Source organism: Silurus aristotelis (assembly GCF_946808225.1).
Source record: "Silurus aristotelis genome assembly, chromosome: 1".
Taxonomy (NCBI): domain Eukaryota; kingdom Metazoa; phylum Chordata; class Actinopteri; order Siluriformes; family Siluridae; genus Silurus; species Silurus aristotelis.
This window is the reverse complement of record NC_139574.1, coordinates 524,528-537,653: the sequence shown is the minus strand read 5'-3', so window position 1 is coordinate 537,653 and position 13,126 is coordinate 524,528. Positions and strand designations below refer to the sequence as shown.

Sequence of the window (13,126 nt, the reverse complement as noted above, 5' to 3'; positions counted from 1 at the left end):
TGTGTGTGTGTGTGTGTGTGTGAGAGAGAGAGAGTGTGTGTGTGTGTGTGTGTGTGTGTGTGTGTGTGTGTGTGTGTGTGTGTGTGTGTGTGAGAGAGAGAGAGAGAGAGAGAGAGAGAGAGAGAGTGTGTGTGTGTGTGTGTGTGTGATACACAAACCATTTCTCTGGTTGATGAAATGGTGACTACACTAGAGGCTCGACTCACTCTGCCCTGTCCCTCCATCCTGCAGACAGACAGAAACACAGACAGACATCTTTGTTTGAGTTCCAGCTGATGACTTTTGACCTGTTTTTTACGGCTCCTCTTACTCAAGGACTCAGCAGGGGCCGTTTGGTGGTGCTGGGATTTGAACTCACAACCTCTAAAATGAAGTCCATAATTTTACCCACTTATCTCCAGTCTGCATTCTGTGTGCCCTGAGATCAGGAACTACTCCTGTAACTACTCACTGATCTCTCACACACACACACACACACACACACACACACACACACACACACACACACACACACACACACACACATATATATTTATTTATTTATTAGGGATGTGCATCTCTACGATTCCCCCATGACATTGCAGTTTGATCAAATTTCTATTTGATGCAATGAAACAAATCTGATTCAGTTCTTTGGTTCAAACAGACACTAAATCATCAATTTACTTCATTATCTTCTGATTTTTAACACATGGCTGTTTCACAAACATGTTTTTATAGTGCAAAAAAAAAAGAAATACTCAAATAAAACCAGATGTTCTTTTCCTGTTGTGTCTCCGGGAAGATGCAGCTCTACCTCTGCCATGTTCATCTGTATTCTATGTGAGAGCATCGGTCTCCATAGTGTTGTGATATGTCATATTCAAGTAGTAGCAGTGGTGCTGAGAGAACGTGCTCGAGAAACAAGGAGAAATCAATCTACATAGAAAATACTGCTCACAAATGATAAATGATAATTATAGCGCATCTACTACTAATTAAATATAAATAAAACACAAATATGTTTAAAATAACACATAACACATGCAAAACAAATGACAACTTGTCTCTGATGCGCAATGTTTGTAATCGATGCATCACATTGTTAACTTTTATGTTAATGCACTGATGCAAATAAGCGAATCTCCAGTCAGCTATTACACTTTTCTACCACTAGGGGCCCGGCATGTACAGGGCAAGAAGAGTGTGGAAATATACACATATAACTTTATCATTACAATTCTGTGCATAGAAACTGTGTGTGTGTGTGTGTGTGTGTGTGTGTGTGTGTGTGTGTGTGTGTGTGTGTGTGGATTTATGATGGTGTATAGAGCATAAATGAGGTAGGACGTTACAGATAAAAGCTCTGCACTTTGAGGAGGACGTGTCTGAGAATCACTGAGATGATGGGATGTGATCAAAGTAAGATCTGCTGATGGAGCCACCATACAGAAACATCATCATTATCATCCATAGCTCTCATCATATCTCATTTTATTAATCAGAAACAGAAAACATCTGGTACAACAAAATCCAAAGCAAACAGAAGCCATGATTAATATCAACAGTCTGCTACAATGAGCTCAGGACCACAGTTTGGCATGTCAGTGTCCATCACTTCTTCTCATGAAGTCTCATGGAGTTTTTCCTTTACCACAGTCACCACTGGATCACGCATTAGGAAGGAAACACAACTAAACGTCTATAATCTGATTATCTCTGTAAATCTGCTTCAGAAAAATGTCTTTAAACAACTCGACACAAACAAACACTTCATACACACACGTGTGGAGGCAGTGCAGAGAGATGTGCATAAATAAATACCCCTCACTGCAGTCCTGCTTCATCTCACACCAGCCCACATTACTAACATCAAAGCATCATTTCAAATTCAAGTTTTTTATTTAAAAAATATATGAAATGTTCAATATTAAGAACTAATAAATTATTTACCTATAATTATTCATTATAACCAACTTGGACTGAGCCATTAAGCACACAAGCAAATCTCACAGTCACTCTGTGTCCTTCAGGGATTCATCATGTTCCATAAAGTAGCATAAACTTCATTAACTTCAATGAACACAGACACACACACACACACACACACACACACACACACACACACACACACACACACACACACACACACACACACACACACTTCAGTTCTGACCTGCTGGCTGAAACGCTGCTGTGCTGATTTAAACGTTCCTGTGAGAATACACACACACACGCACGCACACACACACACACACACACACACACACACACACTTCAGTTCTGACCTGCTGGCTGAAACGCTGCTGTGCTGATTTAAACGTTCCTGTGAGAATACACACACACACGCACGCACACACACACACACACACACACACACACACACACACACACACACACACACACACTTCAGTTCTGACCTGCTGGCTGAAACGCTGCTGTGCTGATTTAAACGTTCCTGTGAGAATACACACACACGCACGCACACACACACACACACACACACACACACACACACACACACACACACACACACACACACACACACACACACACACACACACACACACACTTCAGTTCTGACCTGCTGGCTGAAACGCTGCTGTGCTGATTTAAACGTTCCTGTGAGAATACACACACACGCACGCGCACACACACACACACACACACACACACACACACACACACACACACACACACACACACACACACACACACACACACACACACACATATCCTAAACCACTGCTAAGCTTGGAGTGACAGGTGACAGGTGGTTACCATGGGAATGTGGGCGGAGTAAAAAGAATGAGTGCTATGTAAGGGAAGGCTCTCTCTCTCTCTTATACACACACACACACACACACACATACACACACACACACACACACACACACACACACACACACACACACACACACATGACATGAGCACACATTCTCAACCTCAAATGTCAGCAAGAATCTCACACTCTCTCACACTCCAGCACGTACACACACACACACACACACACACACACACACACACACACTCACAAGACACATGGCTTGTCTTTCTGAAGCTGTGTATGGTTCCACATGACCAGTGTACAGATCCGTGAGGTTCCTGTGGAGGTGAAAGGAACTATGAGCCATGGCTTGAGATGTTCTGTGTTTGAGGAGCTCAGAATCGCTCAGAAGTGAGAGCACCCTGTGAGTCAGTGAGCAGATAACTTCAGTCTGAAAGAGTAAATCTGGTTGATGCTGAAACACAGTGTTCATTACACAGTTCCTCACCGTGGTGGGGTGTGAGGGTAAGATATCTTCTGTCTCAAACATGATGAAGGCTTCAATTCAGCACCATGAACACGCGTGAACATGTTTCAATATTTACCTCCGAAATATAAAGTGCTTTCAGGCGTGCAGAAATCTCTGCATATAAACACAAGCACACACATTTCATGTTAATATACTGTGTGTGTGTGTGTGTGTGTGTGTGTGTGTGTGTGTGTGTGTGTGTGTGTGTGTGTGTGTGTGTGTGTGTGTGTGTGTGTGTGTTCAGTGGCATGCCATGTGTAGGAGTGTGTATGGGTGTTAAAGAATGTCTTACTGCCCTATGACATCAATTTCCCATTCAACAGAACAAAACATATTTATAATGATGATCCTTCATCTATCCTCTCTATAATCCCTCCTTTATCCTCTATAATCCCTCCTTTATCCTCTATAATCCCTCCTTTATCCTCTATAATCCCTCCTTTATCCTCTCTATAATCCCTCCTTTATCCTCTCTATAATCCCTCCTTTATCCTCTCTATAATCCCTCCTTTATCCTCTCTAATCCCTCCTTTATCCTCTATAATCCCTCCTTTATCCTCTATAATCCCTCCTTTATCCTCTCTAATCCCTCCTTTATCCTCTATAATCCCTCCTTTATCCTCTCTAATCCCTCCTTTATCCTCTATAATCCCTCCTTTATCCTCTCTAATCCCTCCTTTATCCTCTATAATCCCTCCTTTATCCTCTATAATCCCTCCTTTATCCTCTATAATCCCTCCTTTATCCTCTCTAATCCCTCCTTTATCCTCTCTAAATCCTCCTTTATCCTCTCTAATCCCTCCTTTATCCTCTATAATCCCTCCTTTATTCTCTCTAATCCCTCCTTTATCCTCTCTATAATCCCTCCTTTATTCTCTCTAATCCCTCCTTTATCCTCTCTAATCCCTCCTTTATCCTCTCTAATCCCTCCTTTATCCTCTCTAATCCCTCCTTTATCCTCTATAATCCCTCCTTTATCCTCTCTAATCCCTCCTTTATCCTCTCTAATCCCTCCTTTATTCTCTCTAATCCCTCCTTTATCCTCTCTAATCCCTCCTTTATTCTCTCTAATCCCTCCTTTATCCTCTCTAATCCCTCCTTTATTCTCTCTAATCCCTCCTTTATCCTCTCTAATCCCTCCTTTATCCTCTCTAATCCCTCCTTTATCCTCTCTAATCCCTCCTTTATTCTCTCTAATCCCTCCTTTATCCTCTCTAATCCCTCCTTTATCCTCTCTTATCCCTCCTATTATTTAGCGTCACCTCTACCTCAACATCTGCATACATTATACTCTCCTCTACCTCAACATCTGCATACATTATACTCTCCTCTACCTCAACATCTGCATACATTATAATCCCCTCTACCTCAACATCTGCATGAATAATAGTCACTTCTACCTCAACATCTGCATGCACTATGTCACCTCTACCTCAACATCTGCATGAATTATAGTCGCCTCTACCTCAACATCTGCATGCACTATGTCACCTCTACCTCAACATCTGCATGCATTATATAGTCACCTCTACCTTAACATCGGCATGCACTATACTGTCACCTCTACCATAACATCTGCATGCATTATACTGTCACCTCTACCTTAACATCTGCATGCATTATACTGTCACCTCTACCATAACATCTGCATGCATTATACTGTCACCTCTACCATAACATCTGCATGCATTATACTGTCACCTCTACCATAACATCTGCATGCATTATACTGTCACCTCTACCATAACATCTGCATGCACTGTACTGTCACCTCTACCTTAACATCTGCATGCACTGTACTGTCACCTCTACCTTAACATCTGCATGCATTATACTGTTACCTCTACCATAACATCTGCATGCACTGTACTGTCACCTCTACCTTAACATCTGCATGCATTCAAATATTTCCAATAATCTATTCTCTATGTGCTGAGCTACAAACCATATCACATCTGGCCTTACTTAAACAAACCACATGGTTCTTGGCAACATCAAAGCGTGTGTGAAGATTCAACACTTCCAAAATTCTTTAATGCTCTCTGATCAGCTCCTCAGCATCAGTATCACACACAGGCACTTCATCATATCCCTGAGGGACCAATCACCAATTACCCTGATCACCATCAGCCCCATTTGCACCAGTGGTTTCACATGACCTACGCCATCCTCCTGCACAGCTGTAACATCTCATCACACTTACAGCTGCGTTCTTCCAGGATCTCATCATATTAACACACTTTACATCAACATTTAATCCTGCGCCTGTATTCCTCAATATCACTGACATTTCAATATCATACTGCACTCTACACACACACACACACACACACACACACACACACACACACACACACTCGCACACGCACACACACACACACCACACACACACACACACACACACACTCGCACACGAAGTTCTCTTCAGAAACAAGCAAGAAAATTGATATTATACCTGCTCTGTTGTCTGGGTCCAAAAGCAAGTTCTAACTCCATTCTTTCTGTGTTGTCTCTCTCTTTTGCTTTCTCTCCCTCTTTCTCCCTCTTTCCCCCGCTCTACTCCTACACTCTCTGTGTAAAGACACACTCTTTTTCTTCTGAAACACAAGTCCCTCTGTCCTCATCCCCTTCCTCCCTCATTCCCTCTCTCATGACTATGACCCTTTTATTTCATTGACATTTTTAACAATGAAGGCTTTTACTCACACCATACTGTCACTCACACACACACACACACACACACACACACACACACACACACACACACACACACACACACACACAATAATTTATTTATTACATTTTATATTTAATGTTTATTTATTCTTCACTTTAATTTGGGGGGATTTTCAAGCCCCATCTGTTTCCCATCACCCAAAAAATATGAAATACCAGTTTAAAAGTTAAAAAAAAATTATTGAAATATTAGGTTTAAAAACCAATAACATCAAATAGCAACAAGTTCAAAAATAGAGAAAATAAAAGTCTAGTTGTTTTGTACCCGAACTGATTTTGTTTTTATTTACTTACATTACAGTTTTTCTCAACTGCTTTCAGTCACTTCTCACAACAGAACTGCATTTCTCAAAACTACTCGTCCCACCGTCAGAACCTGTTGTCAGTTCTTCACATCATATCAGCAATATCTTGTTGTTTTCATCAATTGCTTTTGGACAACATGCAAATGGTTCTGTACATCTGTCAGCTGCTTTTGACAATTCTTGTTGCTTTTGTCCTGCTGTGCAAAATAACTTGTCCTGGTTCTCAGCTGAAATGTCACAACCAACAAACCAGTTAGTCTTTTTCTCAGGTTGGAAGTCTGCACTATCAAAATGAGTGAACATGTTCTCAGAATTGTATGTCTGTACAGATTTCTACAAATTGTGAGTACGTTTGCTAAGAAATATGTCCAGAATTGAGAAATTGCTCTCAGGTGAGTCTTCACCTTCATTAACAAAGAGAAACATGTGCAACTCTAGACCAACCAATGATCAACCAGTTCTGTGAAATAGCTCAGAGGTGCAACTCATGAAGACTGATTTGTGCAGGGTCACATATATATACAGTGCACAACACAAGTGTTCCCCTTTCTGATAATGAAAGCTGAAGGAAGAAGAAGAGGATTAAGACTGCGTAGTGGAAGGTTATTGATCATCAGCTACATACATGGATGACACTGCTGGCTGCCATGGATGCAGCATGTGAGGACATCTCAGCAGATGCATGCAGAGGCTGGATTAGGCACTCAAGAAGATTCTTTCCAGCATGCATAGCAAGGGAACATATATGTTGTGATGTGGATGAGAATCTGTGGCCCAACAGAGAGGACCGACATGACGCATAGGAAAACTGCCATATAATTTCACCTTTACCTTCTGTATATGTATAGTTTTTCCCACTTTGTCTTTTTCAGGTTTTCATTTATTGGTAAATAGCCTATGTGTAGTTTCCTTTGTTTTCTGTATGTAAGTACCACTACTGACAGTACAGTAAAAATGTGAATATAGTGTGATCTTCTGTTTCGATTCTTCCATATTCTGTTACATGGGTAGATGTTGATTGGTTAGATGAGGTTAGATGGAATCAATCAGAAAAATTATCTATTCATACCATGTAAAATACTGTAACACCTGGTCGATGCACAATGGTTTGCAAAAGTAACTTTTTTTTTACCGGAGGGACACTGTAAATTATGACACACACCAGTACGGTAATTTAGTAGTTTCTAGTCATCAAAACCTGACTTGAGTATCATTTAACTAAAACTGAGTATGATGTTCTACTGACAACATGACTAATAATTTCGCCTGTCACGTTCACATTGTTAAAAACATGACATGGGATTCTGCTGCCTCTGACACAATGATTGATGAAAAAACACGCTTTTGTACGATAGACAAAGCATTTTGAGCATTTTGAGCAGGTGATGCTTATTTTCCAGTTATCCACTATGTTGTGCAGTTTCTACGTGTTGTTTTGAGAAATGCACTTGGAGATCTGCAAACTTCAATTCTGATCTGAGAAATGACTGAAAGCAGTTGAGAAAAACTGTAATTACATCATTCTTTTCTGTGCTTTGTGGTTGCTTTGCTTGTATGAAATTTACATCTAATAAAGAAACTCGTAAATTAAGATGAAGATGAAATGAAGAAAGAAAAAATTATATAAATACTGCTGTTCATTGCATTCCACCTGTCATATCTTTATTGCCCACTATAGGGCCCGACACATTGAGAACCTCTGCATTAAAAGCTGAGAGACTGAGTAGAGGAGTGTGTGTGTGTGTGTGTGTGTGTGTGTGTGTGTGTGTGTGTGTGTGTGTGTGCTGTAGTCCCCATCGTGGCTATGCTTGCTGAAAGTTATAGTAGGGTTGAAACATGACACTCAGAACTCATCCCTGATTTTTTCGGAACTTACGTAGGTCGCTGTGAATCTGCCGAGCTCAGGTCTGATTATCAGCTCCTACACATCATGTACTGCTGTGTTGGGGCACGTTGGGGGTGTTGAGTCAGACAGAGCACCAGAACTGGTGTTTAACCTCGAACCATATTGATCCTGTAGTCCTGGAAGTGATCTGTATTTACATGATGCTATAAACAATAGAAAACTCTCAGTTTTGGGTGAAGTTTATTATACATTTCAGAGCACAAATACAACACATTTTATACAGACTCTAGAGAATTTCCCTCAATCTTCATCAGCTCTATCAGATTACATGATTGACAACTATTTATCGGGGCAAAGGCACTGGGTTAAGTGCACTAGATATTATCCTATAGCGTTGCCCTCAATAGCTCCCTTCCCCCAGGGGGCACTCTAATGCAGTGTACAGCACACAAATGACAAATGATCACAAATGTTGAGCTCATAAAACTAGGAGCTACTAACCATAAAGACTGTATAAGACTGCAGAAAGAACATTTACTTATAATCTTATACTCCAGTACTCATGTTAGTTCTCACTCTCCAGTGTTCTGTATTGTTGAAAGATTTATGATCAAACTCTTGATGTCACCCAAATGAGGATGAGGTTCCCCTTATGAGTCTGGTTCCTCTCAAGGTTTCTTCCTCATAACATCTAATGGAGTTTTTCCTTTCCAGTCTCCACGGCTGCTCATCAGAGATAAACACACACCTTCACCTTCACTGTTGATTTCTGTAAAGCTGCTTTGAGACAATGTCTGTTGTGAAAAGCGCAATAGAAATAAACTTGACTTGACAGCACACATGCTACAATGCACTACAGATTTACAGCAACTCCCCTGTCTCCCTGGGTTCTTCAAACTTCCCCAAATGAAACTATCATCTATCTTCTACCATGACTTCTTTCTATCTTCTTTTTATCTTATCACACGTCTTTGGTCCACAGCTACTAGTATCTTCTGTCTTACTTCAATATTCAGTTGAAATAATCACAGGGTGTCTGGGACATGAATTCCAAGGTTATTGTAACATCTAATCTAGTTGCTTGGTCTGTTTGGTGAATCTTCATGTTGGTCTGGCAACTAGCACGTGGTTTTGACTGGTCCTCTAGTTACCCATGAGGTGCAGACCTATGGGCCATATGTATTGAGCTTGCTCAGGACATTCTTGTTCATGGAGTGTAAGGAAGAGGTGGATCTGAGGGCTCAAGACACTTCCCTTCTCATTCTGGTTCTTTTCGAGGTTTTCTTCCTGAAATTGTCTCAGGGAGTTTTCCTTCCTTTACCTCTGACTCACTGATTTATAATGTAAAATGTAAATTCATAATTTACTGAATTCTGTTAAGCTGCTTTATAACAATGTTCACTTTAAAAATGTGCTTCACAAACAACACTGAACTCAATCGTCCATGACACAATCCTCACCTTCTAAATGAACTCGTAGTTTTAACTGAAGAGAAAATGGACCAAAACGAGCACAAACTAAAAACATAACCATGATATATCAGTAGGAGAATGCTGAGGATGGAGCCGCCAGGAAGGAGGAAAAGAGGAAGACCAAGGAGAAGGTTTATGGGTGTGGTGAGGGAAGACATGCAGGTAGTTGGTTTAAAAGAGGCAGATGTTAAGGACAGGTGGGTATGGAGACAGAAGATTCACTGTGGGGACCCCTAATGGGAGCAGCTGAAAGCAGAAGAAGAAGAAGAAGTTAGAAACACCACAGCACAAAGACAAGGAGCAAGACTGAGATACATCCAGCTTTAAACAGCCTGATGATGACTGACATACACATATTGAAAAAGGGCTGCTAACCAGAAACAGGTGTGAGATATCAGACATTTTCATGGTCGGGTGACATGCAGGATTTTATAACCCTGTATGGGTTATTTAGTCTAGGCCTAATTTACATTTAATATATTTTGGATATAACATTTCTTGCAGTAGATAATTATCTAATTTATACACTGAACAGGTGAGAGTTAAGGGCCTTGCCCAGGGGCCCAGCTGTGGCAGATTTATAGTGATGGGAGGTGAACTCATAACCTTCCAATCAGAAGCTCCCACTTTAGCCACGGACAGCTGAACACTATTTATTGCAGAATGAAGAAATGGAAAAAATTACAACCCCTCAGGCAGGTCGAGCACCAAATCTCACGGATATCTAGTTATGTTCAGGGTGCTTCAGGAATGTACTGACTCACGCACTTCACCACCCCAGACCCTGTAGCCCCCTCCACAGACCTGTCTTCAGACTCCACCCAGACCCTGTAGCCCCTCCACAGACCTGTCTTCAGACTCCACCCAGACCCTGTAGCCCCTCCACAGACCTGTCTTCAGACTCCACCCAGACCCTGTAGACCCTCCACAGGCCTGTCTTCAGACTCCACCCAGACCCTGTAGCCCCTCTACAGACCTGTCTTCAGACTCCACCCAGACACTGTAGCCTCTCTACAGACCTGTCTTCAGATGCCATGCAGACCCTGTAGCCCCTCTACAGACCTGTCTTCAGACTCCCCCCAGACCCTGTAGACCCTCCACAGGCCTGTCTTCAGACTCCACCCAGACCCTGTAGCCCCTTTACAGACCTGTCTTCAGACTCCACCCAGACACTGTAGCCTCTCTACAGACCTGTCTTCAGACTCCACCCAGACCCTGTAGCCCCTCTACAGACCTGTCTTCAGACTCCACCCAGACCCTGTAGCCTCTCTACAGACCTGTCTTCAGACTCCACCCGGACACTGTAGCCTCTCTACAGACCTGTCTTTAGACTCCACCCAGACCCTGTAGACCCCCCACAGACCTGTCTTCAGACTCCACCCAGACCCTGTAGCCCCTCTACAGACCTGTCTTCAGACTCCACCCAGACCCTGTAGCCCCTCTACAGACCTGTCTTCAGACTCCACCAAGACCATGTAGACCTAAAAAGAACTGTCTTCAGACTCCACCCAGATCCTGTAGCCCCTCTACATACCTGTCTTCAGACTCCACCCAGACCCTGTAGACCCCCCACAGGCCTAGGTTTACACTCCACCCCAGACCCTCTACAGGTCTTCGGTTGTTGGTGTAAAAAGGAACAGTAACACAACTTGTATGAAACCTGAGGAAAAAGAAGCAGCACAACGTGGTGTGCTTAACACCAAATATAGAACCAAATGCTGGGAAGGAAGTACAAATGAGCCGAGAGAGAGTGAGAGAGAGAGAGAGAGAGAGAGAGAGAGAGAGAGAGAGAGAGAGAGAGAGAGAGAGAAAGAGAGAGAGAGAGAGAAAGAGAAAGAGAGAGAGAGAGGTGGTCAAAAGAAACAGAAAAATATTACATGACTTAAAAATCCGAGTGAACGCTCCGACATTACACCTTTAACACATCATTTGTTCCTTTCAACACTTTCATCAAAGTCATTTACTTAATCTTTCATTCTCTAAATCTCTTTACTTCTCCCTTATTAGTAAATAGACAGACAGACAGATAGACAGATAGATAGATAGATAGACAGACAGATAGATAGATAGATAGATAGATAGATAGATAGATAGATAGATAGATAGATAGATAGATAGATAGATAGATAGATAGATAGATAGATAGATAGATAGATAGATAGATAGATAGATAGATGTAAGAATAACAGTGTGGTTAAAAGCTAAAGTAAAAGGAGAAACAGAACCCCCCTTCTGTTCTTGGCCTGAGTAACATCCCAAAATATTCTCCTTGAAGTCACTGAGGGGTTTCAGGTGTCACTTCTCTCACCCTCTCTCACTCTCTCTTTCTCTCTTTCTATCTTCTTTCCCCCTCCCTCCTTTAGGGAAGACAGAGTAAGGAATAAAAAGGAAAAAGTTCTCAGACTGCTGCAGACGAGTGAGAGAATCAGATCAGCCGTCACCATGCCCGCGCCCAAGGCTAAAGGTACCTCCTCATTCCTCAGCCTTATTTCTATTCGGTTCTTCCTTTCCTTTATGATGATGATGATGATGATGATGATGATGATACATAGTGATAGTGATTCCATAAACTAAAGTGTGTATGAAATTGATGTCATGTTATTATAATTGTTAGCATTCCTGAAATAATAATACAAAAAAAGCACACAAACACACACACACACACACACACACACACACACACACACACACACACACACACACACACACACACACACAGCTGGTTTTAGATGGATTAGGACTGCTGAGTGGGCTTTGTGATTATTGTGGGGCTTAACAGGTGTGTTTAAATGTCACTGATATCTGAATCTGTGTGTGTGTGTGTGTGTGTGTGTGTGTGTGTGTGTGTGTGTGTGTGTGTGTGTGTGTGTGTGTGTGTGTGTTGGGGTGTGAAGGGGTGAATAGGGAGGGGTGGGTTTTTATAGTCATGGCTATAAACATGAAATTCCATAAAGCACTGCAATAGGATTGTGTCCGGTTATTTATGAACTGTAGGTGGGAGATGGTTTGGAGTCTGAGTCTGGTTTCTCTCAAAGTTTCTCGCTGGTGTTTTTTCAGTAAAACTGCTTTGTGTGAAAGTGTGAGCTTAAATGTACATTATGGGAAAGCGAGTGTTTTTCCAGGGAGTGTGTGTGTGTGTGTGTGTGTGTGTGTGTGTGTGTGTGTGTGTGTGTGTGTGTGTGTGTGTGTGTGTGTGCGTGTGTGTGTGTGTGCTTTAAGATGTGTGTCTTCACCCATTTGTGCTGCTGTAATTTGTACTGGTGTGCAGTAATTGTAGTTTGGGACACGACCACAGCACAATCCTGTATCTTGATTGTGTATTGTATTATTTTGTGTGGTTTGGGACACGTCCTAAACTCACTACAGTATCTAATTTTTCATGCGATGTATCCTAGTGAGTAGAGAACCTTCAAATACACTTCTGCATGGAATAGTGCACTGAACCGGGTAAGGCAAAGGGCACTGCATAGGGCACTGCATAGGGCACTGTAT

General features: G+C 41.9%; 3 protein-coding genes across 7 annotated transcripts in view; 2 read left to right on the top strand and 1 right to left on the bottom strand.

The window, feature by feature from the left end:
• The window catches only part of plekha4 (pleckstrin homology domain containing A4), a 35,120-nt gene extending 29,201 nt beyond the window's left edge, over positions 1 to 5,919 (bottom strand). Inside the window, exons 1-2 of one of the 4 annotated variants that reach the window (XM_083545314.1) lie at positions 5,731 to 5,919; positions 159 to 225 (exon numbers count right to left, since the gene is read on the bottom strand). In XM_083545314.1, coding sequence (XP_083401440.1) covers positions 159 to 225; positions 5,731 to 5,771 — 108 coding nt within the window. In that variant the 5' untranslated portion in view covers positions 5,772 to 5,919. The other 3 variants (XM_083545317.1, XM_083545315.1, XM_083545316.1) reach the window with 3 other exon arrangements.
• The window catches only part of LOC310729622 (uncharacterized protein), a 441,633-nt gene that overhangs the window by 127,237 nt on the left and 301,270 nt on the right, over positions 1 to 13,126 (top strand). The gene's annotated exons all lie outside the window — the stretch shown is intronic.
• Positions 11,940 to 13,126, top strand: part of LOC310728083 (myosin-binding protein C, fast-type-like) — a 29,166-nt gene continuing 27,979 nt past the window's right edge. For both annotated transcript variants that reach the window (XM_083545196.1, XM_083545195.1), the window contains exon 1: positions 11,940 to 12,098. In XM_083545196.1, the coding sequence (XP_083401322.1) occupies positions 12,077 to 12,098 (22 nt within the window). In that variant the 5' untranslated portion in view covers positions 11,940 to 12,076. The remainder of the gene's footprint in view (positions 12,099 to 13,126) is intronic.